At 40.3% G+C, this 23,992-nt stretch overlaps 1 protein-coding gene across 1 annotated transcript in view; it reads left to right on the forward strand.

Annotated features, from left to right (window-relative positions):
* Positions 1-23,992, forward strand: part of pappaa (pregnancy-associated plasma protein A, pappalysin 1a) — a 722,863-nt gene that overhangs the window by 210,743 nt on the left and 488,128 nt on the right. The window contains exon 6 of the mRNA XM_039762740.1: positions 11,824-11,945. Within this exon, the coding sequence (XP_039618674.1) occupies positions 11,824-11,945 (122 nt within the window). The remainder of the gene's footprint in view (positions 1-11,823; positions 11,946-23,992) is intronic.

A 23,992-nucleotide genomic window follows, 5' to 3' on the forward strand; every position in this document is an offset into this window, starting at 1 on the left:
AATCAAACAAATCACCAGGACCAGATAATATTTATCCTCGAGTTCTTAAGGAGGTTAGTGAGTACAGATATAAACCCTTGACACACATTTTTAGGAAGTCACTGCACACTGGAGATATTCCAAAGAAATGAAAAATGGCAAATATCATCCCATTATGTAAAAAGGGTGACAGGGCAGATCCAAGCAACTATAGGCAAGTAAACGTAACATGCATCACAGGAAAAATAATGGAAGGAATTATTAAGGATAAGATTGAGCAACACATGGCAAGGATAGGAGTTATTAGGAACAGTCAGCATGGGTTCAGAAGAGGGAGGTCTTGTTTTACTACCATGCTGGAATTCTATGAGGAGGCAACAAAGGATAAGATCAAAGTGGAGCTTATGATATTATTTATCTGGACTTTCAGAAAGCATTTGATAAGGTGCCACATGAGAGGTTGGGCATCAAGTTAAAAGAAGTGGGAATTCAGGGTGATGTTTTTAGATGGGTGCAGAATTGGCTCAGACACAGGAAGCAGAGGGTGATGGTGCGAGGAACCTCATCAGAACTGGCCGATGTTAAGAGTGGTGTTCCACAGGGGTCAGTGCTAGGGCCGCTGCTATTTTTAATATATATAAATGATTTAGATAGGAATATAAGTAACAAGCTGGTTAAGTTTGCAGATGATACCAAGATAGGTGGATTAGCAGATAATTTGGAATCCGTTATATCATTACAGAAGGACTTGGATAGCATACAGGCTTGGGCAGATTTGTGGCAGATGAAATATAATGTCAGTAAATGTAAAGTATTACACATAGGAAGTAAAAATATTAGGTTTGAATACACAATGGGCGGTCGGAAAATCGAGAACACGGGGACACAGTTGGAAACTTGTTAAGGGTAAATTTCGCACAAACACTAGGAAGTTTTTCTTTACACAAAGAACGATAGACACTTGGAATAAGCTACCAAGTAGTGTGGTAGACAGTAAGACGTTAGGGACTTTCAAAACTCGACTTGATGTTTTCTTTCTCTATCTATCTATCTATCTATCTATCTATCTATCTATCTATCTATCTATCTATCTATCTATCTATCTATCTATCTATCTATCTATCTATCTATTATAAAGTGCCTTTCACATCTATCTATCTATCTATCTATCTATCTATCTATCTATCTATCTATCTATCTATCTATCTATCTATCTATCATCTAGGGTCTGTGGAGTCAGAGTTGTTTAGCGGTGGAGTCAGAAGCAATTATTAGGTTACTGGAGTCCGACACTGACTCTGACTAAATGTAAATTGTAATACAACATGTTAAAATTCCCAATTTCATATATGCTGATTTGATTACCGTATATACTCGTGTTTAAGTTCTCCGCGAATAAGTCAGGGCTTGATTTTACCATATTATTTCTGGTATTTTATAATGTCAGTCATAAAAGTCGAATGTGGAAAACTCACGCCATTGGTCCAAGAGATTATGAAATACTAACTTCCACCTGAGAGAGTAACCACAGAGCACACTGCCTTTTTTTTCTATGTGTTGTGCACACGTGACCAGAAAGTAATACCCAAACTATTCCGAAGCGATGTTTACACTGTTTTGTATTTTTTGAATCTCACACGATCCTACACCTTAATTGTTAGAGCATCTACGGTGGAGCGTTCGATCAGAAGAAAATATGAAGCTGGTTTTAAATTAAAAGTCATTGAAATGGTGAAAAAAATGAGTAACTGCACTGCTGCAACAAAATTCAATGTGTCTGAGAAACTGGTGCGAGATTGGAGGAGAGAAAAAAGATGTAAAAAAAAAAAAAATTGTAATTTTGAACGGCCGTGTAAGTCAGGGTCTGATCTTATGATTGATTTTTCAGGTTTCAAGACCCGACTTATATGCTAGTATATACGGTAAACTGTTTTTTCTTCTAGACCAGCAGTTCTCAATCTCGGTCCCAGAGACCCCCTGTGACTGCAGGTTTTTGTTCCAACCAACTTTTGTGTTTAATTGTTCTGCTAGCCTAATGAAGTGATCTGTTGTTACTCAGTTTCTGTATTTCGGAGTCAATGTAAAAATTGCGAAACTACATTTTGTACATTTTTACTAAAATGTATTAATCGGTTATATGGGAAATGTATTTGTTACTTTTTAACAATATTTTCATCCCGATTTTCATTGTTCTTTCCCAGATTTGCTGGTTATTTAATCCATTATTTACTGATTAGTAGGTCTAAAGCTAAAGTAGATGCAACCTTTCATCATTCAGTGTTGTTTTTCCCAGAAGTCTGCTCTGCTTCTTTTTAATTGTCATTATTAGGTTACAACGGAAGAAGGAAACTACACAGATAAAGGTCAAGATAACAGAAATAAAAATGAGTTAAGCATTTAAAAAAAAAATCGAAATACTTCTAAATATTTTACAAATGTAAAAATCATATTATTGTGCTTTTCTGAATGCAGAGAAGAGAAGAAAGACCAGCTAATTAAATGAGGTCAATTATTATCACTGATCAGGAATCTGGTTGGAACAAAAGCCTACAGCCAAAGAGGGACCCCAGGACTGACTTTGAGAACCCTTGTTCTCGACCTTTAATAAAAATAAAGCTTCTTTTTAATTTTGTAAGTTTTTATGTTGAATGTCACTCAGTGTTGGTAAGCCACAAGAACATTGCTACAGCCTTTAAACCCAAACTTTAACATTTCGAGAATCACCACCGTTAGGAGTTGATGTTGTTGTGGCATTTGGACAATCACCGATATCGTCATCCAGGGGGTTTGTTTTCCTCTCGCAAGTGGCGACCATCACAAGGGTGTCCACAAACTGTTTGTGACCCTTTCTCATGCAGTACTATTGCAATTCATGACTCAGCACAACCCAAGTTTAGACACCATTTTGGGTCACGGCACATAGTTTAAGAAACACTGAGTTAGAGTACGAAGAAGATTGCCCGATGATTCCTGCTGGCAGTGCTGGAAAGCCTTGTCTCTTGTACATTATGTGCTTTCAATCATAATAGTAAGCATACAAGTCTTGCAGCTTAAGGGTGAATCATGTTCTTGAGGACACCAGTGGAAATCAAGGGGAAGGTATTTAGGACTGAAGCCAGGAAGCACTTTATACACAAAGAGTTGTGGGACTCTGGAACAAACTATCGAGACATGGAGTTGGTGCGGAAACCTTAACAACCTTGAAGAAGAATCTGGATGAGATATTAGGACAGCTTAGCTATTAGCTCAACAAACAACAACATTTATTTATATAGCACATTTTCATACAAAAAGTAGCTCAAAGTGCTTTACATACTGAAAAAAAGAAAAATAAAAGACAAAATAAGAAATTAAAATATGATAACATTAGTTAACATAGAAAAGGAGTAAGGTCCGATGGCCAGGGTGGACAAAAAAAACAGAAAAAAACTCCAGACGGCTGGAGAAAAAAAAAATAAAATCTGCAGGGGTTCCAGGCCACGGGAATGGGCTTGATGGGATGAATGGTCTCCTCTCGTTTGTCAGATTTCTTATATTCTTATGTCTGATTGCAAATAGAGGAGTCCGAGTCAGAGTTGTTGATACCAGAAATTGAGAAGTTTCATTCAGAGATGGAGTCGATTGTTTTCTGTATCGACTCCGCAGCTCTGATCACATCCAGTTTTTGAGAGTTGAAGACTTAAATTGAAAAATTACAATATATTTTTGTTTAATTTTTGGCCGATAAATTGCACATATAATTATTTACAATATAATCTTTACTTACAAAATGGGGTCACTTAGTGAAGGTGTATCACAGTGAGATGTCTGCTAAGATAGACTCACTCCACGTTCCACATAGCATCTCTCCATTAAAAGACAGGGATGGATGGAGGCAGATGATGTGCTGTGCCGACCCCTAAATGGCTGTAGCCAAAAGAAGAAGAAGACGATTTGAGAGATGCCCTAGTGGAACTTCTCGCCATGTTCATCAGAAACCATTCCCATATAAAACATCCAAACGAGAGCATAAGAAATCAAATTTTAAAGACGTGTTTCACCCAAGTGCTAGGTCAGAAGAGAAAAACTCTTCTACTATTTCCTTATAGTTTTCTACATTTGTTTTATGAAAACTGTGTCACATTCTTCTTTTTATTTTTAATAAAGGAAGGCTGTGTATTCTTTTACTGTTCATTTAACTACCACCTGGTCCAGACAATGGATGGATTAACCCGACTTTGTATATTTTTGTAAAAACTGTTTAGACAACAATTTTCACTTTTCTGGGACTTCAGATGTCAAACCTTTGCGTAGATCCCATACGAAAATGTAGCTTTGGCTTGAAAGGAAAAAACAGTGTATGCACAAATAAAATCAGGTTAATAAAATTGTACACATGCCAGGTCTCAAATCAAATCAACTAAACACTTTGCTCTAAAAATGATATTTTTTACTGAATCCGATATCTTATAGAAATGGTTTGCGATGGAGAAATTCCAGTTTTAGAAATGGATTCAGCACACTTAAATGTAAGAAGTGTGGACGGATCAGCCTCGACACAGACAGATATGCAGACGCACAATGTCCATAAGCACACACACTTTATTTTCTTTTCTTTGCAGCACACACAGTGCACAACCCACCAGCACCATTGCTCAAAGTGCTTTTCATTTTCTCTTCTTTTCTTTGTTTTTGCTGCTGCTTCCTCTCCTGTCCCGCAAGCTCTGTCCTCTGCCTCCCAACTCCGGAGTGAGGCAGCCCCTTTTATCATGCACCCGGATGTGCTCCAGGTGCTCTCTACCTGCAGCACTTCCTGGTGTGGCTGAAGTGTTGCATGGGCACCCAGAAGCACTCTGATTGTACTTGGTTCCTGTTCATACAGCACTTCCTGGTGTGGCGGAAATGCTGCAGTCCATGGCTCCGAAACCATCCAGGCTCCCCCTGACGGTGGCCACAGGCCCCCACAGGGTTGAGCTTCCAGGCTCCGTAGCCCCCATGCAATCCAGGGAGGGCTACCCTCTTGCATGCTGGGGAAGGAATTGCCCCTCACCTGGTCCTTTGCTTCTCCATGCGTCCCGGTAGGGCATGATCCCCGGTCGTCTGTCACAGAGAGAAAATCAAAAGTAAAGGTAATTTGAAAATTACTCGGCAACCATAATGGATGGAAGCTGACACAATACAACATGTTCCCAATGGCTTATGGGTAGTTTGAATACCCACATCGCAATGCCATTAGTCTTCAGTAGTTGAAGCCAAGGTTAAATGAGCATGGCAACTCTTCTGCAGGACGCACTATTGTTGAACAACAACAACAACGTTTATTTATTTAGCACATTTTCATACAAATAATGTAGCTCAAAGTGCTTTACATGATGAAGAAAGAGAAAAAAGACAAAATAAATAAGAATTAAAATAAAGGAACACTAATTAACATAGAATAAAAGTAAGGTCCGATGGCCAGGGAGGACAGAAAAAACAAAAAAACTCCAGACAGCTGGAGAAAAAAATAAAATCTGCAGGGGTTCTGAGGCCACAAGACCGCCCAGTCCCCTCTGGGCATTCTACCTAACATAAATGATCCGTCCGCATTCTATTCAGGGTTCTCATGGAATAACTTGATGATGGTGGTCATGTGGACTTCTTGCCTTTAATCCAACCATCAAACAACTCGCTGTAATGAGATTTCTTTGAGCAGAACGATTGAAACCTGCTGAAATTCACCAAAGGATGTTGGCTTGTGCAGATCAGTTAACTGTTTGGGTAGCCATCTTATGTAAACTTTTTACGGTACCCCAAGTCATCATGCAGATCCATAGCTAATATCCAAATGTGCAGCAATAGCAGACAACGTACTCCGTCGGTCTTCTCTGGTGAAGGCATTCGCCATGTCAGTGTTGGCTTGTGTGCATGATTTTGGTGCTCCAACAGGTCGAACTTTGATGGTGACACTTGTTCTTCCAGCTCTAAATCTATCTACCCATTCATAAACTTTTCATTGAGCCCTGCTGGTGTTCATTTTCAGCAGGTTTTACTCCCTCGGCCCACTATGGCACGTTGTTCAACAATGGTGCAACCCCACAGTGGAGTATCCATGTTCATTTGACCCTGGCTTCTACTAGACTAATGGCAGAGGATTACGCTGTGTGTGTTCAAACTACCCATAAACCATTTCAAACATGTTGTATTGTGTCAACTTCCATCTCTTGCGGTAATCACATAATTTTCAAATTGCCTTTTCGTTTTGATAACCCCTCGATTTATTATATACTGATTTTTTTTTTTGCACTGGAGGATTATGGTGCAGACGGGTGTCATCGGCAATGCCAAATGTGAATGCCAGGGTAATGGTGGTGGGGGGGTCAGTTCCCCTTGGTGTTTTTCTGCCTGTCATTATGGATGTGTCATTATTACTCTGAAAATGGGCGACACTGCTCACCACACCTTCGTTAAGAGCCACTGCCCGTCTGTTCAATATACAGTATGTATTGTTTCCATCAGATAACTGCATATTTAACTAAACAAAATAAATTATTCCTTTTCACTTGTATGAATTATGAGCTATTTAACAAACTGTAGATAAATGAACATCATCATAATCGACTTTCTCATGGAATGGCTGCCAGTTAAATGTGCGGTATCTGATAGATCATACAGGAAGCGGGCAGTATTACCCATGAAGTATTGCCATCATAATTTCTGCTGTCACATGAATTTAGTTACTTTCCAAAGAATTGTGTCTAGTGTGTAATGAGTTTTGAGGAATTATTTCTTTTCACTAATAGGAAATGAGAAGGTCACAGTGAAAGGAACATCATGTATGCTTTCTAACTTGTTTGGTTTGTGTGAGAATTCTCACTTTGTACCGCTTGTTTTGCTTATTTTCATTCTAACATATAATACAGGAGTGACTGTGCCATCTTAATCTCATCTCCCACAAGTCTCAAAATCTGACTCGCGTTGCACTGAAACAATTAGCTTGAATTTCTCTTTGGGATGAATTGTACTGATTTATGGCTTCCTCCATTAACCTGAAGTTATATTTTGGCCTATTCATTGCCTATGTGTTGTATTCATATTCTCTCCGTGCTATCTGGTTTTTATAGGTTATGCATGAAGGTTAATGTCCATAGGATTTTCAAACCTGCTTATTCCAATTCAGGGTCTTCAGGGATGAGGAGCATCCCTTGACCGGTTGCCACTTGAAATCACCAACTTACCTAACAAGCTTGTCACTGGAGATGTGGGAGGAAAACTGGAATACCCAGAGAAAAACTAACGATTGGTCCTGCTATGCTCTTATAGCTGTATGGAAAACAGACAGCCAAAACGTCTTAAGAATAACTTCAGTATCATGTGCGTCTTGGCCATCCGAGATTGCGGATACAAACATACAGGCGCATCAGGGCTGTTTACTTTGCTTGTCTTTCAGGTTAAAGAATCTCTAGGTGTGTTTTTCTGATGAAGAATTTTGGCTTAGTGTTTAGACATCATGATTTTTTGACTTTTTAGTATCGGTCTTGGTTGAGCTTTTTGACTCATCTTTCATCTTCCTCGATCCCTTACACAAAGAATCTCTGCCTTTACCTTCAGTTGAGAGAACAAACACCATAACATGAGTCACTATATGGATATAGTGCTATGCCCCCTAGAAAATGTGGCATCATAAAGAGCATAATCCAAAAACACTCGATCAACACTGTCATCATGCAACGACCAAAAGGGAACAACAATATCGATATTTATTTCTGTAGCACATTTTCATACAGAAGAAAGTGCTTTACAATATGTCAAAGAAGTAATTACATGCAAAAGAAAAACAAATTAAATTTACATGAAAATAATAAGAAGTGGTTTACAAGAGATACATATCGCACAATTGTTTCACAAAACATAAGTTATTAAAAGAAATCGAGTCTTCAAAATACAGAAAAGCAAAAATAGCTGTGGTGGTCATGTCATCAACCCGCTTTTGTTACATTTCTGCGAGGGTTCCTCCCCTGTCTGCCGCTCAAATTCCTTTTTTGTCTTTTTTTTTTTGTTTATGTTAATATTGTTACTTATGTTATTTAGCAGGGTGGCACAGTGGGTAGCGCTGCTGCCTCGCAGTTAGGACACCCAGGTTCGCTTCTCGGGTCCTCCCTGTGCGGAGTTTGCATGTTCTCCCTGTGTCTGCGAGGGTTTCCTCCGGGTACTCCAATTTCCTCCCAAGACATGCAGGTTAGGTGCATTGGCGATTCTAAATTGTGCTGTGTGTGCCCTGCTGTGGGATGGCACCCTGCCCGGGGTTTGTTTCCTGCCTTGCACCCTGGGATTGGCTCCAGCAGACTCCTGTGACCCTGTAGGTAGGATATAGCGGGAAGGATGTTATTTATTCACATTGTTCTATGTTTTATATTATTTTTGTGTATTATTTCATTTCTCAGAGTCCATTCTTGTAATGTTACATTCCTTTTATTTTGTGGGTGATTCCACAAGATGTGGGGCCACCTGCCCAGCTCTGTCAAGGAGCTGCCCTCAGCCCTATAAAGGAAAGAGTCCCTTGCGATTCATTGAAGGCATTTAGTGGTGTTGGTGAGAGTCTTCTGTTTAATAATGAGCTTATGTGAATTCCTCAATTTTGTGACCATTTGGCTGTTTTTTCACCGTTCATTTGGAATTTCAATTAGCCACTAGATAAAAAACATTTATTAAAAATAAAAAAAAACTTCACCGGGATAAATTGTTGTACTAATGTAATAAACGTCTCTTTGTACATGCTGCGAGGTCGTGAGCCATCATCCCCAGTGCATACGTAAAGCCGATCGGCTAACATAGAAGGTTTTAGCTACTCAGACGACTACTTTATGTCTCGTCTCGCTTCTAAGGGTGAGTGCTTCATTCCTCTGGAGCATAACGTCCACCACAATTAATGCAACATTAATATAAATATTAAAATTTTGTACACCATTAATAATACAGTACTAATGATGTAACACAGAGAGGACCACAAAGACAGTACTCTAAAGAGCTCCTAAACATCCAAAACATTATATTGCATATTTTGACTGTTTACACAAATTATATGATTTATTCGATTCAGAGTCTATAAGAATATGTAGTGTTAATCGTAGCTGAGTGCAGCATATAACTTATTCTTCTTCGTCTTCTTCCTAGGCATTTCCTATTTTTATATGGGGTCAGCCTTCTGATTGCCAGTGTATATCCTCAGCCAAAGAGCCTCTACTCTGTTGAGCGCAGCATACAACTAATGTATTAAAAAGTGTAGTCTCATAAATGAGACATGGCAAATGAAGATATAAAACGTATACCAGTGGTTCTCAAACTGTGGGGCGGCCCGCCCCCCTAGGGGGGCGCGAAGATGTGAAAAAAAGAAAACAAGAATCAAAAATATGAAAAATACATCTATTGAAACCAAAACAAATTAACTTAAACTATATTCTGATACTAGAAACATAAATATAGAGTTAGATAAATGTCAATAAAAGTTAAGCAGGTATAATAAAATATGCATCGATGATATATCATTAATTAAAAAGGAACAAATTGGTATTAGTGGGCTCCTTTCAAAAAAACGTTAGGGGGGGCGCAATTAAAACTGTTATGAAAACTCAGGTCGCAAATACTTAAAGGTTAAGAAACGCTAACATATACTATAAAATACAAAATGTTAAGACTTTTTGCTTAATTTGTTTCTTATATATGACACGGGCGGCACGGTGGTGCAGTGGTAGCGCTGCTGCCTCGCAGTTAGGAGACCCGGATTCGCTTCCCGGGTCCTCCCTGCGTGGAGTTTGCATGTTCTCCCCGTGTCTACGTGGGTTTCCTCTCACAGTCCAAAGACATGGCGATCCTAAATTGTCCCCAGCGTGGGGTGTGTGTGTGTGCGCCCTACCCGGGGTTTGTTTCTTGTCTTGTGCCCTGTGTTGGCTGGGATTGGCTTCAGCAGACCCCCGTGACCATGTAGTTAGGATATAGCGGGTTGGATAAGGGATGGATATATGACACCAATGAAACTCCTTTGGATGCAGAACTGAGAGACTTCGATAGTTTAGAAGTTTAATAAATTCTGAATACACATTTGAGTGCAGGAACTAAAGGGAATTGAAATTAATTGAAATTGTAATATAGGCGTCAGTTCACCAGCGAAACTGGGGAATGGCTCCAGAAGGGGGTGTCAATTTATGGACCTCATAGTGTCTGAAGTGCCCAGATCTGTGCGAGGCCTAAAACTGTCCTGACTTCAGCTGGACACTTCTCAGTTTATGCAACTCCACTTGTATCTTTTGTGTGTCTCTGAGCTTCCTTGATTTCAGAACATTTTTGTAACAAATATTTTTATTTATAAAGACCTTTTTTTTTTCTCATGTACTACACAAAGAAAAGGTTGACGAAGCCCTCCTCTTGTGCTATTGTTTATGGGACTTTATGCTACAATTATTCTCAAATTCATAACAGCTATTTTGAGTTTTTGTTTTTCACGTGGTCACCACCATCTTGTTTGCTGGCCATTTGATCTGTGCATCACAATACTGAACGTGTTGAAGATTGCTGCGCATGTGTTTTAGCGTAAGTGAGCTCTGATCTCTCTTTTTGTTGTGCAGTTTAGGAGAACTAAGTGTTTAGATTCTGTGCTTTGTTTTACTGACTCATTTCTGTTCTGTGTGTTGGCGATTGCTGCTCTTTTTGGCTCTTAAAACTTTCTGCCTGTCTCATATCACTGCTTTTAATGTGTTTGTTTCCAATTTTTTGCAAATTAAATATTCTAAGCTCTTGCTGCAAACCAGGTCACAACATAAAAACATATACAGGTAAAAGAACAAAGCTTTACGTTTGGAAGTAGAGATAAAGGGTTTATCTAACCCCTTGAAGCACAACAAAGGAGAAGCGAAGGCGCAACTAATAGCCGATTCAAACAATGTTAAGAAATATACCAATGAGTGTATCATATTAGAAGATAAAAGGAGACCAGGGTTTGCATCTTTGGCGTTCCCTACATGGAGTGTGCATGTATATAAGACACAAAGCTTCTACAAATTACTGAATTCAGGGTGTGCCCAGAAGGGGCGGAGTCAGTTGCCCACATTGGGTACCTTTTCTGTGCTGTGGAAAAGAAAGAGACAATACCGTTAGCCACAGCGCCCCCTCTCACCCCGGGGTGGGTTTGCTTACCAAGGATGAGCCAGGAGGATGATCTTCAGACACACATGCGTGACAGCTTACATAAATGAACGATTTCATATTGTTATTTTTAAAATATTTGCAATCTTTTTGGAAAATATGTTAAATTCAATGCGTTCAATGTCTTGTTCTAAAGTAATAATGTTCCCTAACACTTTTAAATTACCTCGTATCTCGCATCTGTCAAATACACCACAATAATAAATAGAAGTGATGGTATAACCATTTTACTGGGGATTCATTCAAATTTATGAATATGGATAACAGAAAATATGAAGTGAGGGCAACATAATGCCAAAGTTATCAATGACGTTGCATCTACACAGATTTAGGAACAGGCATTTAATTTCCCTTTTGGTCACTGTCTATGTGGAATTTACACAGGGTGCTGCCATGGACACGTGGGTTTCCTGACACACCTCAAAGTAATGGATGTTAGGTTAATTGGTGAATCTTCTCTGACCCACTCTAAGAGACTTGGTCCTATCACTACTGGTTCTTCACAGGTGTCAAAAGCTCTCACAGTACTGTTTTGGATGGATGAGAAAGAAATGGATGGAACTTGATAGTCTTCAATGATCTTCTCAGGCACAATTTGTGTTTCTTAGGTTTGTCTGAATAGAGCAACTGTCCAGCTACTCCTGAACCAATCTAAGTTAGCAGTGTTTTCTTTTCTTGCCATCCTAGAGAAGTGGGACCAGCATGTGACAAATGTGTTGAAGGGGAGGTTTTGCTCCAGTATGCCTACAAAGCTTCATCGCCAAGGCCTTGTGGTCCCAGTGGTCATTGGAGTCCCCGTGAAGCTGAAGGTGAGTATTCCGCCTAAAGCGAGACTATTAAGCTGCTTGAATAAATGCATATTTACTGTGTGTGTATATATATATATATATATATATATATATATATCTGCTGTCTATGTGTAAAAATATTAGAGAAATCATGCAATGTTTTCAAGCAACGCTCATTTTTCTTCAAAACCTTATGTCCTATAGTATACATATATATATATTTAATTTTTTTTCTTAATTAGGAGAATACAACAATGATACTCTCATGTCAATACAACCAATTTAACATGCATAAATCAAAAAAAATAAATAAATAAAAACTCTACATCCGCTTTGCTAAGAACAGTATTGGTTCAGTTGTGTATTAGCAATCAACCAGAAACAAGGGTGATGTAATGGTAGCTTTGCTGTCTCACAATAAGGAGATCATGGGTTCGCGTTCCAGGTCCTCTTTGTGTGAAATATTGTAAAATTTAACAAAAAAAGTCCACCGTGGATCAATAGCAAGCAAAGAAAGCTATTGAGATGGGATTGAGCCACCATAGGTGGTCAGGGGGCACACAGCCCTATATATTCACATTATGTGAATTTCCCCTTGGGATTAATAAAGTATCTATCTATCTATCTATCTATCTATCTATCTATCTATCTATCTATCTATCTATCTATCTATCTATCTACTGTATCTATCTATCTATATCCTACTAGCTGTGTAAGCCTGTGCTGTAAAAAGCCCAGGCTCCTAGAAACCATGGATTCTGGCACTGACAATGAATCAATCAATCACAACGGTTGTGTATTAGCAGCTCCTCATCGGTTTTGTCTTGCCGACATGCTCACCTCTGTTGTCTGTCAGCGGCTAAGTGAGTTTTTCTCTCCTCGGGGGTTTCGTTTTGCCGATGTCCTCACCTTGCTTGTGTATTAGCGGCGGTGGTTTGCCTTTGGCGACAGAGTTGCTTTCTTTGAGCTTCATGGTGTAGCCTCGCACTTCCATGCCGGACATACAGACACACACACTTCCAGACATAGACTTTTATATATAAGATATATCCTGTAGATATAGGAAAACACCAATTTTAGTTAAAAATCACAAGTTTATTTATTTATTTATTTATTTATTTCTTCCAGTCCATTAAATTAAACAGAATTGTACAGAACATTTTTTAACATAACCCCACCGAAGCCAGGAAACACTAAGCTAACAGACATCTCAACAAACAGTAGACATTTATGATTTAAAGGAATACTCCACCCAAAAGTTATATTTTCTTATGTGTTACTTAGCCCATGTTGTTTGTAGTGATAGGCAAGAAAGATTTTTTAATGTCATGCTTTTGTGGAGATCGGATGTTACAAGATTTGTGATACAATGGGTGTCTATGGTGACCACCGCTGAACAACATCAAGAATATCGAAAACTTCCTTGAAAAAAATTTTACAGAGCTCATGAAGAAGACTGTAATAAAGTAAGGAAGATGTGCTTGTTGACCTTTCAGGTCATGATTAAATAACTCATTGGTGCAAAATGGAATGTTGAGAAGGTCTTGGTGACTATAAATTAGAAAAGAGGAAACATTTTGGTGGAAAAGACATGTAAACTGGACAAGGTAGCAACAGTAGCCTCGCACACTGGCACCACCAATAAAACTGTGTAGGACGGTGGCAGGAGTCAGGTAAAGTCCTTGTCACATTATGTGACTTTTCCACCAATTTTGAGTGTTAGCCTTCATTTGTATAATCCTATCAAGTCGGAGGCAGTTGCGGGACTCTACTGTTAAATTCAGTCATGTGATGTGACATGCCAAACAACTCACTCCAACTAGTTCACGACTTGCTCCTATGAAACCAGACACGTTTGATTTTGTCTTTAGTTGTGGGGGAGGCTCTGTGAGCATGAGAGCTGGCGGCCAATGAATGCTCATCTTCGGGTATAGTGCATATAATGAGGAATAAGGAATGAGGGTGTTTGGAGAGAAGCTCGTCTGTCTGATGTCTCGTGTTTCATGTAATATGACAGAAAGGGAAAAAAATCGGGAGTGGCCTCCCCTCGACTTTTTCATATACTCAGATATTTGGAACAAGTAAACTGCAAGACAATGATTACATTTTTATATTATGTACATTAAAGATCCGTCAGCAACAAATCAAATTAATAATATATTAAACAATTATTATAAAAGTAAAGCAAGCTGAATAAGTTTTACTCTGCAGCTGCAAGAATACAAGGTAAAGTACCATTTCCGGTTAACGGAAATATCCCAAAAGTTGACAGAAATCTACGTTTTGTACCAAATACTTATATGCAAAATTTGGTTAACCTAAGTGAAAGTGTACATAAAATTATTGTCTTTACACACACATGGACATAATTCCAAAAATGGTATTTTCGGACTCAGGGAGGTCTAAAACATCGGTTTTTGGATGATTGCAATACTTTCCCTATATTTTGTATACATGAAAGTAAAAGAAGATAAAAATTGTGGCTCAGCGTGCTGTAGCTGTTAACCCTTTTTTACACTGACAGCTCTCTCAGGCAGCAACCTATTGGCTATCACAAAAATGGTTATCATGCAGTTGTTAATATTTGACATGTGCAGCGATTTTCAGTTGTTTAAATGGACAAGGTTTGGCGACGAGATCAGCAACAGCAGTCGGCAGGTCTGACATGCCATATGACCAAAAGTCACATAATGTGACATCGGTGCAGCTTGCAGCAGTGTCGAATGTGAAGATGAGCTACCAGCTCCTTCACGAAATGTTAAAAGTTCTTTATGGTGGTGGAACATGTCTGCTTCATTTGCCTTTTTCTTGTTGGGCCTTTACAATCAGGCAGTTCTCATTCAGGTTAGGTACTGTAATATGTTAAGCTGCGCAGAGAAATGTGAGAGACCCCCTAAACCTTGAAATGTGAGTCTATCTGAACATGATGTGGACACTGGAGACACATTTTAATTGCAGGTGTAAATGTAATCCAACTAAACTAAAGATGAATACAATCTAAACATGAAAGAGACTTTAAAGGTGGCCCTTGAGAAAACTAACATTCACTGCAGGGTGTATGTAACATATTTTGAATATTGTGGGCCACTTTAAAAAGACATCAGAACTGAAGTTTGCCGCCCCTTTTTGTCTTTTTGCTGCAATTTTATAATTATTTGCAATCGTCTTGTGGCTTCCTTGGAAGTTTATTGGGGACCCTGATTGAGAAGCACTGTTCTATGGTGCTACTAATGGAGACAGGTACAAAGCCTAAGCTAGCAGTTGACGTTATCATTTTCAGAATTCTGAAAATTCATGCCAATCATTTTTTATATTGGTTTATCATGAAGTATGTACAGTATTAAAAATGACAAAGATTACTGAAATATAAAAAGATCCTCAAAAAACAATGTACTGTTTTTAAAGAAAAATGAGCATGTCGGGTACAGGAATTTCGAGGTATGCATTGTTTGATTTCAAGTGGGCATCCCTTTGGCATACTGTATTTCTGACAGTAGAAATGCTTTTATCCCTGTGTGTATTTAGGGACTTTGATGTTTTTCATCCATTTAACAAACTTCTGTGGATATTTCAGCTATGGAATTCGGCTTGAAAAGAATTTAGCACCCATGAGGTAATTTTGATCAAAATATTTCAAGAACTGTTAGTAGCTATCTGGTTGGTGAGGCCCCTTTGAATGATTTAAGAACTTTTTTGCCCACCGTTAATGTCAATACATTTTACAGCACAAAGTTTTTGTTGGGTGGCGCAGTGGTAGCGCTGTTGCCTTGCAGTTAGGAGACCCGGGTTCACTTCCCGCATCCTCCCTGCATGGAGTTTGCATGTTCTCCCTGTGTCTGCGTGGGTTTCCTCCCACAGCCCAAAGACATGCAGGTCAGGTGCATTGGCGATTCTACATTGTCCCTGGTGTGTGCTTGGTGTGTGTGTGTATGTGCCCAGTGGTAGGCTGGCACCCTGCCCAGGGTTTGTTTCCTGCCCTGCGCCCTGTGTTGGCTGGGATTGGCTCCAGCAGACCCCCTTTGACCGTGTAGTTAGGATATAGTGGGTTGGATAAGATAGATAGATAGATAGATAGATAGATAGATAGATAGATAGATAGATAGATAGATAGATAGATAGATACTTTATTAATCCCAAGGGGAAATTCGATAATGGATGGATGGAAGTTTTTGTTATTGTGTATATCCTTGTAAGTCAATGTGCATCCTGGGCAAATTAAAATTATTTAGAAATAATGCTACTCTAACAGTCATGACTGGTTTTTTATCAATCAATCGATCAATATCTATCTATCTATCTATCTATCTATCTATCTATCTATCTATCTATCTATCTATCTATCTATCTTTTATTTATAAAGCAGATTTAAACACAAGTGTTGGGCAAAGTGCTGTACATAAACACAAAATGAAATGTTCACCCCGTGTCTGCGTGGGATTCCTCGGGATACTCCGGTTTCCTCCCACAGTCCAAAGACATGCAGGTTAGGTGGATTGGTGATTCTAAATTGGCCCTGGTGTGTGCTTGGTGTGTGTGTGTCCTGCGGTGGGTTGGCGCCCTGCCCGGGATTGGTTCCTGCCTTGCACCCTGTGTTGGCTGGAATTGGCTCCAGCAGACCCCCATGACCCTGTATTCGGATTCAACGGGTTGGAAAATGGATGGATGGATCTATACATATAAAATCCAACATCTTCCAGTCCACAATCTTCCCTTTCCTCCTCCTCCTCCTCCTCCTCCAGGGGAGCTTTGCCTTCTGCTTCCCGACTCTGACTCACGAGGGGAGGCTGGACAGCTCACTTTTATGTCATAATCTGAGAGTACTTCCGGTACCGACGCATAGCCCGACAGAAGCATTTCCATGTCAGACGGAAGTCCTCTGAAGCAGGGGGTCCCTCTCCCTTCAGCTCCCAAGGACCACCTTTTCATCACTGCTGAGGGGGCTGCCTTCAGCCTGTATACTTGAGTCCCTCAGAAGTGGTTTTGCCTTTTTTTTCAATTTTTGTTTCCTTCTGGTTACGCTAAACAAATCTTTTCCTTATAAAGATTCAAGACAGAGGTTTGACAGTTTATCCTCTTCCTTGAATGACATGTTTGATATCAATTTTTGAGCATTCAAAGCCTTTTTGAACTTTTAAAACTAACATCCCATTTTGGGCCAAGGGCAGGCCCAAGCCAGCAAGTATCAGCAGAGGGCTGGCAGCCTGAAGTAAAGGTGTGACGCAGTGGGTTGGCCCCACGTTCCCTGTAGTATTTTGGAGCCTCTTGAACCTGCTAATAACATACCATACATAGGGATGAACCTACCAGATGAGGACACAACAAACATTTAGTTCAAATCTTGCAATCTAAATATTTATTTATATATATCTATAAATCCAACGTCTGTCTGTATGTCTGTTCGTTTTTCACGAGAGAACTACTTAATGGATTTAGATTGTTTTTTTTTTTCTATAATTTGCTTGAACATTCCTGTTGATTTTGAGACTTCTGTCATCACACTAAGTATTAGAGTTCAGTTGTGGCACCGATTTATCCGAGAGACAGGCTGCAAGGTGAGGTGAGGCGAGGCGAAGGCAGGGCCAAAGGTGTAGGGAGCTGGACGGGGCCCTCCTCACTCACACTCCAGCCTCCATTTGAGTCGCTCTACGTCTCGCCACATGTTGGAGCGTACCTTGCCTCCACTTAGCTAGCGATACCTGTTTGTTCAGCAGACATTATCATCTAGAGATTGTTAAAGAGAAACTTTGATATTTTTGAGAGAGATCACAGCTACATGTGTTTTAGAGGGTACTTGCTCACTGGTAGAGATATCACGGCCATGTGCTCCTCTTCCTATCTGGGAGACGCTCACCCATCAGACTTGAATACGATCAGATACAGTGGCAATGTTGTATGTTGAAGCATACCTACCTTTCGCTTGGCCAGAGATATCATGTTAACGTTTTACCTTTTTTCCAAAGAGATCAATGCATCAATCTTCAATTGAGAAAAAAATAAAAAGTAAAAGCTGAGCTACACAAGCATTGTGGGTGAGTGGTCACCCAGGAACTGCCGATGCATTACCGACAGGAGAAAGATATGATAACAGCTGCACGGCACTTCCAAACTCCTGCGCCAGAGTGTGAGTGAGCGTGACGCTTCAAAAGTGATGCATGGAACCCACATACTTAGCTTTGATGGAATATAACCCCAGATACTCTTTTGGTGCCAGTTTGTTATCATCCCTCTTTACTGTCTGTACATTTTTACATTACTTAAGGCCAATTTATACTTCTGCATCAGGCCTACAACCTTAGGCCTTGTCATCCACATCGACTATAGAGTATTCATGGTGAAGCATCCCATGTACCGTCTCAAAAATGTGATTATAGGTTGCGTCAATGGAAATCCTACGCAGACTACTACAATTGTGATTGGCTGATTCGGTAATTTAGAATTTCCTAAAGCGCATTTTTATTCATCTTCCGAATGTATGAAATGGTAAAAATGTCAGGGACAAATACGTCTGCCAATGGAAGGAAATGCGTAGCAGGAAGAGTGTTGATCCTGGAGGGCAAAATCTGCCAGTATTTTAATGGATCATATGCTATTTCTTGAGTGCCACAAACACCTCCAACTAATGTTCAGGTATGTGCCTTTGGCACGGTAAAGTGAGACGCAGAAGTATAAAACTGCAAATAGCTACGTTGTAGACTCGGCACAGAAGTATAAATCAGCCTTTAGTGCATTTTGCTTTTTTCTCTGAGTACAGTAAACCTTTTAATCAAAACACAGTAGCGTAGATGGAAACTGAAAGGCTGACGTTGTTTGTTGTTGCTGTTGTTTAACAGCTGATTCAGGTATTCTGCTGATGCACAAACTTTGATAAAAAAAACTACGGTATAAAATTATCTTCAGGCTGTGTGTAGAAGATGTATATGGAAACATAAATAATTTTTATTTTTATATAGGGGTCCCATCCCCAATATATTGCATTATTCATTCATGCATTCTTTCATTCAGGAGAAATCAAATTATGTAGCAGTTATCTTAGCACAAGCAGGGCTCAATTTATACAGAAGGAAGACCAAGATCCTGAAGATCAGTACAAGCAACCTGAACCAGGTTATGCCAGAAGGGGAAGCTTTGGAAGAAGTGGAAACATTCACTTACCTGGGGAACATCATGGACAAAGAAGGTGGGAGAGATGTAGATGTAAGAGTAAGAATTGGCAAAGGAAGAACAGCAGTTAAAGGACATATGGAAATCACAGGCACTCTCAATCCAAACTAACGTTAGACTATCTCAAATGTTAAGGTGGTGGTGTTGTATGGCACAGAGACTTGGACAATCACAGCAGCTATCGTCAAAAGAGTGCAAGGTTTCATAAACAGCTGACATAAGGAAGATGCTACAGATTTACTGGCCCAACACGATCAGCAACAGTGACCTCTGGAAGAGGACTAACCAGCTACCTGCAGAAGACAAAATATGGAAGAGGCGCTGGAGATGAATAAGCCATACACTCCGCCAACCAGTGCCCTGCATAACTCGGCAGGCATTATAATAGAATCCCCAGGTCAAGCAAAAAAAGGGGAGGCCAAGGAACAAGTGGAATAGGGAGGTGGATGCAGATTTGAAGAGAACAGGTTACAACTGGAGCCAGATGGACAGGAAGACAGAAGACAGAGATGGTTAGAGGAACTTTGTCAGTGGCCTATGCCCCTGGAGGGGCATCATACAATAATGATGATGATTCATCCATTCATTTTCCACAGCTTATCCAAAGCCAGGTCGCAATGGCAACAGTCTTAGCAGTGAGTCCCATATGTCTCTTTTCTCAGCCACACTTGCCAACTCATACCGTGGGATATTAAGGTATTTAATCCTCTCAGAGAGCCCTGTGTCTTCCCCAGGGTCTCCTCCCAGCTGGTCGTGTCTGTAAAATCTCCTCATTGAGACATCCATGAGGCATCCACATTTGATGTCCAAACCAGCTCAATTGGCTCCTCTCAATGCGGTGGGTCAGCCGCTCTTCTCTGAGCCTATCCCAGATGTTGGCACTTCTCACTGTATCTCTAATGTAGAACCCAGCCACCCTGCAGAGAAAGCTCATTTCGGCCGCTGGTACCCACAATCTCATTCTTTTGGTCATTACACAAAGCTCTTGATGAGGTCTAGGTGAGGACGTAGATCGACGGGTAAATTATGTGCTTTCTGACTCCACTCCTTCTTCACCACTACAGATCATCATCAAAACACCTCAGAGAGTTACTGGCAATCAACTACCATCACTGGAAGATATCCTCACTACCCACTGCAGCAGAAAAGCAAAGAGCATTTGTAAAGATCCAACCCACCCGACCACAGCATTTTTACTCTTCTGCCCTCTGGCAGGCACTTCAGAGCCCTGCTTGCCTGTACTACCAGGCTGAAGAATAGCTGTTACCCCAAAGCAATCAGCCTATTAAATGCACAGCGATCACTGCCCCTTCCTGTAACAGAGACCACCACTGATTGAACTGAACATCTGAATCCACCACACACAGCCACACACTTATACATGACCCCTGTGGAACTCCTGACCATTACATTAACTCTAATCTTCACTGGTTCTTCATTTATTATTTCTCTATGCTTACATATTTACTTTTACTTTTACTCTGTGTACTTTTGGACCTGTTAATACAAGTAACTGTGCATCTCATAGTTTAATATTTAGTTTATTATCCACTCTTACCTACCTTATCTACCTGGAAAGGGTTGTGTGGAGCTCCCGATATATATGCAAAAGGACAAAGTTCCAAGTCTTTAGAGTCCTGGTGCTTCCTGATTTGCTATATGGTTGTGAGACATGGACGCTAGCCAGTGACCTGAGATCAAGACAGGACTCTTTTGGTGCTGTGTCTCTTCAAAGAGTCCTTGGGTACCACTGGTTTGACGAATGAGTGGTTGCTCATGGAGTCCAGAATGAGCCACATTACCTGCATTGTGAAGGAGCAACAGTTACGGCACTACGGCAATGTGGCGCGATTCCCAGAGGGTGATCAGGATCCCCATTGTTAAGGACCCAAGTGGCTGGACCAGGCCAAGTGGACGCCCACGTATCACCTGGCTACAATAGATCGATGGTCAATTCCAAGGTGTGTGACAGGGCCGCGTATCTTCCTGGAGGGTTGTCAACCAGGATCCGGAGCTGTTTTGTCGCATAGCAGTGCATGCTCCCCAACCTGACCTGGCCTGACCTACTGTTATCTACTTTTATCTAAGGCATCTATAGGCCTGCTCCAAATGATACTTCATTGGATTGTACAGGGACAATAAAGTGATCTTAAATCCTGCAGATCAGTATATCGACCCCAAAACTGCATTCACCGCCCCCAATCCATCCATCAACCTCACCATCCCTTTTCCCTTTCCTTGTGAATAAAACCCCAAGAACTCCTCCACTTGAAGCACTTACTCACCTCCGACTCGAAGAGGAGACTCTCTAACCTTTTCCTACCGAGGAAATAAAAAAATACATATCTCATTATGTATATGCAAAAATTCAAAAATTCCGGAATAATTTTTGATTACAGGCATTTTGGATTAGGGATGCTCACCGTGTATGTTTCATGTCTTGTGTTCTTTAAGATTTGAGGCTTTTCGTCACGGGTTAACAAGGCTATTTATATTGCTTCGTGCTTGACATGAAAGATTAATTTGGGAAAATTTGTTGCCGTTAAGTTTCATTTTGACTTTAACTTATATTATATTATATTTAATAATTCATATTATATTTTCATATGTTCATTCAATACATATACGATTGAGGTTTTCATTTTCCCTGTGACCTCTCAGCTATTTATTTTTCTTTCTTTTTCCCTATGATCTCTCTCTCTCTTTTTTTTTCACTTGTGAAAGTCCTTATTTTTCCTGCTAACATGTGGCCTCAGGCATTCCATCCAGAGGATCTAACGGCGGAGCAGAATCCAGCCGGCAGTCAAACATGCCTGGACTTGCCCTGCCTTTGTGAAAATTCTTTACCCAACAGTCATCTATAAATAGCGTCTTGGCGTGTTTTTGGATGGAGCTCGTAGCCCTGCTACTTGTGATATCCTTCACGTCAGGTTGATTTTTTTATTTTGCCCTTAAATAACATTAGGAGTAGAATTTCAGAATCATGCTGGTGCTGTGGTTAGCTCTGCTGTCTGCTGGGGCCAAGGTTCAAATCTTGACCTTGTTCTTTTAATTGTGGAAATTATCATTTCTACCCGACTCAGGTAGCTCAAAGTGTAAATCTTACAATACAATATAATACAATACAATTTATTTTTGTATAGTCCAAAATCATACAAGAAGTGTCACAATGGGGTTTAGCAGGCACTGCTTTTTCACTCTTGACTCTCTACGAAGACAAGGAAAAACTCCCAAAGAACCCTTGTAGGGAAGAAATGGAAGAATCTTAGGGAAAGGCAGTTCAAAGAGAGACCCCTTTCCAGGTAGTTTGGGGGTGTGGTGGGTGTCAAAAAGATGGGGGTCAATACAATACAATACACAGAAAAGAACACAAGTAATCCTCAATACAATACAACAATGCAATAGAAATATTACAAGTACAGAGCAGAATTCAGCAGTAGATGATTTCCCACAATACGATTTGGATTTGTTCAGAGTCCTGGAGACCTCGGCCATCAAGATGCCTCCCCCTATTGGCCATTCCACAGCTGAGTCAGTCAGTCCGATACCTGACGATTCCTGCGATCCTCCATCAGAGATGACTTCAACTTAGGCAAGCAAAACAACTTGGCAGGTGGGCTGTGGCACCAAGTGCCACATTTCAGTATCGAGAAGAGAAACAGAATAGGTGAGGATTAGTAACAAATTCTAACTATCATGTTACTTAAGTTTTATTGCTAATGACTAACAACAGAGATGCAGTCGGTACAGTCAATCAGCAGCTCTAGTCAGGATATGCTAAACTGAAGTAGTGAGTCTTCAGCCGGGATTTGAAAGCTGAGACCTTGCCAGCTTTTCCAAAGGGTCTGAAGGAGATTTTAGCAATCAGCTTACCAAATGATCCTCATGGGACAGAATGTTCTTCCCTTGCTTGTCAAACCACTTATCTTCTTACTCTTCACACTCCAGATTCCTCTCAATATTCCACTTTTTTTTTTCCCAGTACTGTTTTTCTCAAATTAGTTTTGGGGTTGCTACTGTTTTAAATAAACATAAAACAATCTGGAAAAGAATATAATCCATAAGATTGTTAACTTTGCAGATGATGCCAAAGTAGTTGGAAGGATAGATAATAGAGAGTTAAATCAGTGCTTCCCAAACTCAGTCCTGGGGACCCCCTGTGGCTGCAGGCTTTTGTTCCAACCCTTCTGACTCCTGGGCTAATATATGTAATAGATGTAATATACTGTATGTAAGTTATATGTACCGTAAGTTCTGTTTTTCAGATATATGGAAATAATATACAGGGAGATTCACTCAAAAGAGGCCCCAAATATTCTGTTGTTACTCCTGTTAGGATGAAGCATGCTGAACCAAAAAAATACGCCCTATACCTTGACGTATGTGTAATCGATTTCATTATCTGTGATGCTGGAAGTGGTTTCCGTTTTTTGCCAGACACATTTCTACGCGCTGCTCCATGTGTGCATCACCAAGTGCCTTGGGGGGAATAGCAGCAATTTCACATTGGATGTTTTCCTTCAAATCTTCCACAGTACGAGGCTTGTTCCAATAGACTTTTCCTTTGAGCAGACCCCAAAGGAAGAAGTCTGGTGGTGTCAGATCCTGTGACTGTGGTGGCCAAAGCCCCTTTGAAATTACCCTGTTGCCGAAGAAGGACACAGTTTCTGCCATGTTTATTGCCAACGTGTGACACGTTGCTCCAACTTGCTGAAAGTAGCCTCCGTTAACTCCCGATCATCCTGACAGCACTTAAATGGATTGGTGACCCAACAGGTTCACACCATGAAGATGCGCTGCTCATTATTGTACATCACCATCCTGATGAGAAGTCGAGTGATTGAGTTGAAGGGGTTTGGGCGGTACACACCCAGAAGTTGCAAACGGAGATTAAACGTCGCGACGGC

Source organism: Polypterus senegalus, chromosome 9, assembly GCF_016835505.1.
Source record: "Polypterus senegalus isolate Bchr_013 chromosome 9, ASM1683550v1, whole genome shotgun sequence".
Taxonomy (NCBI): domain Eukaryota; kingdom Metazoa; phylum Chordata; class Cladistia; order Polypteriformes; family Polypteridae; genus Polypterus; species Polypterus senegalus.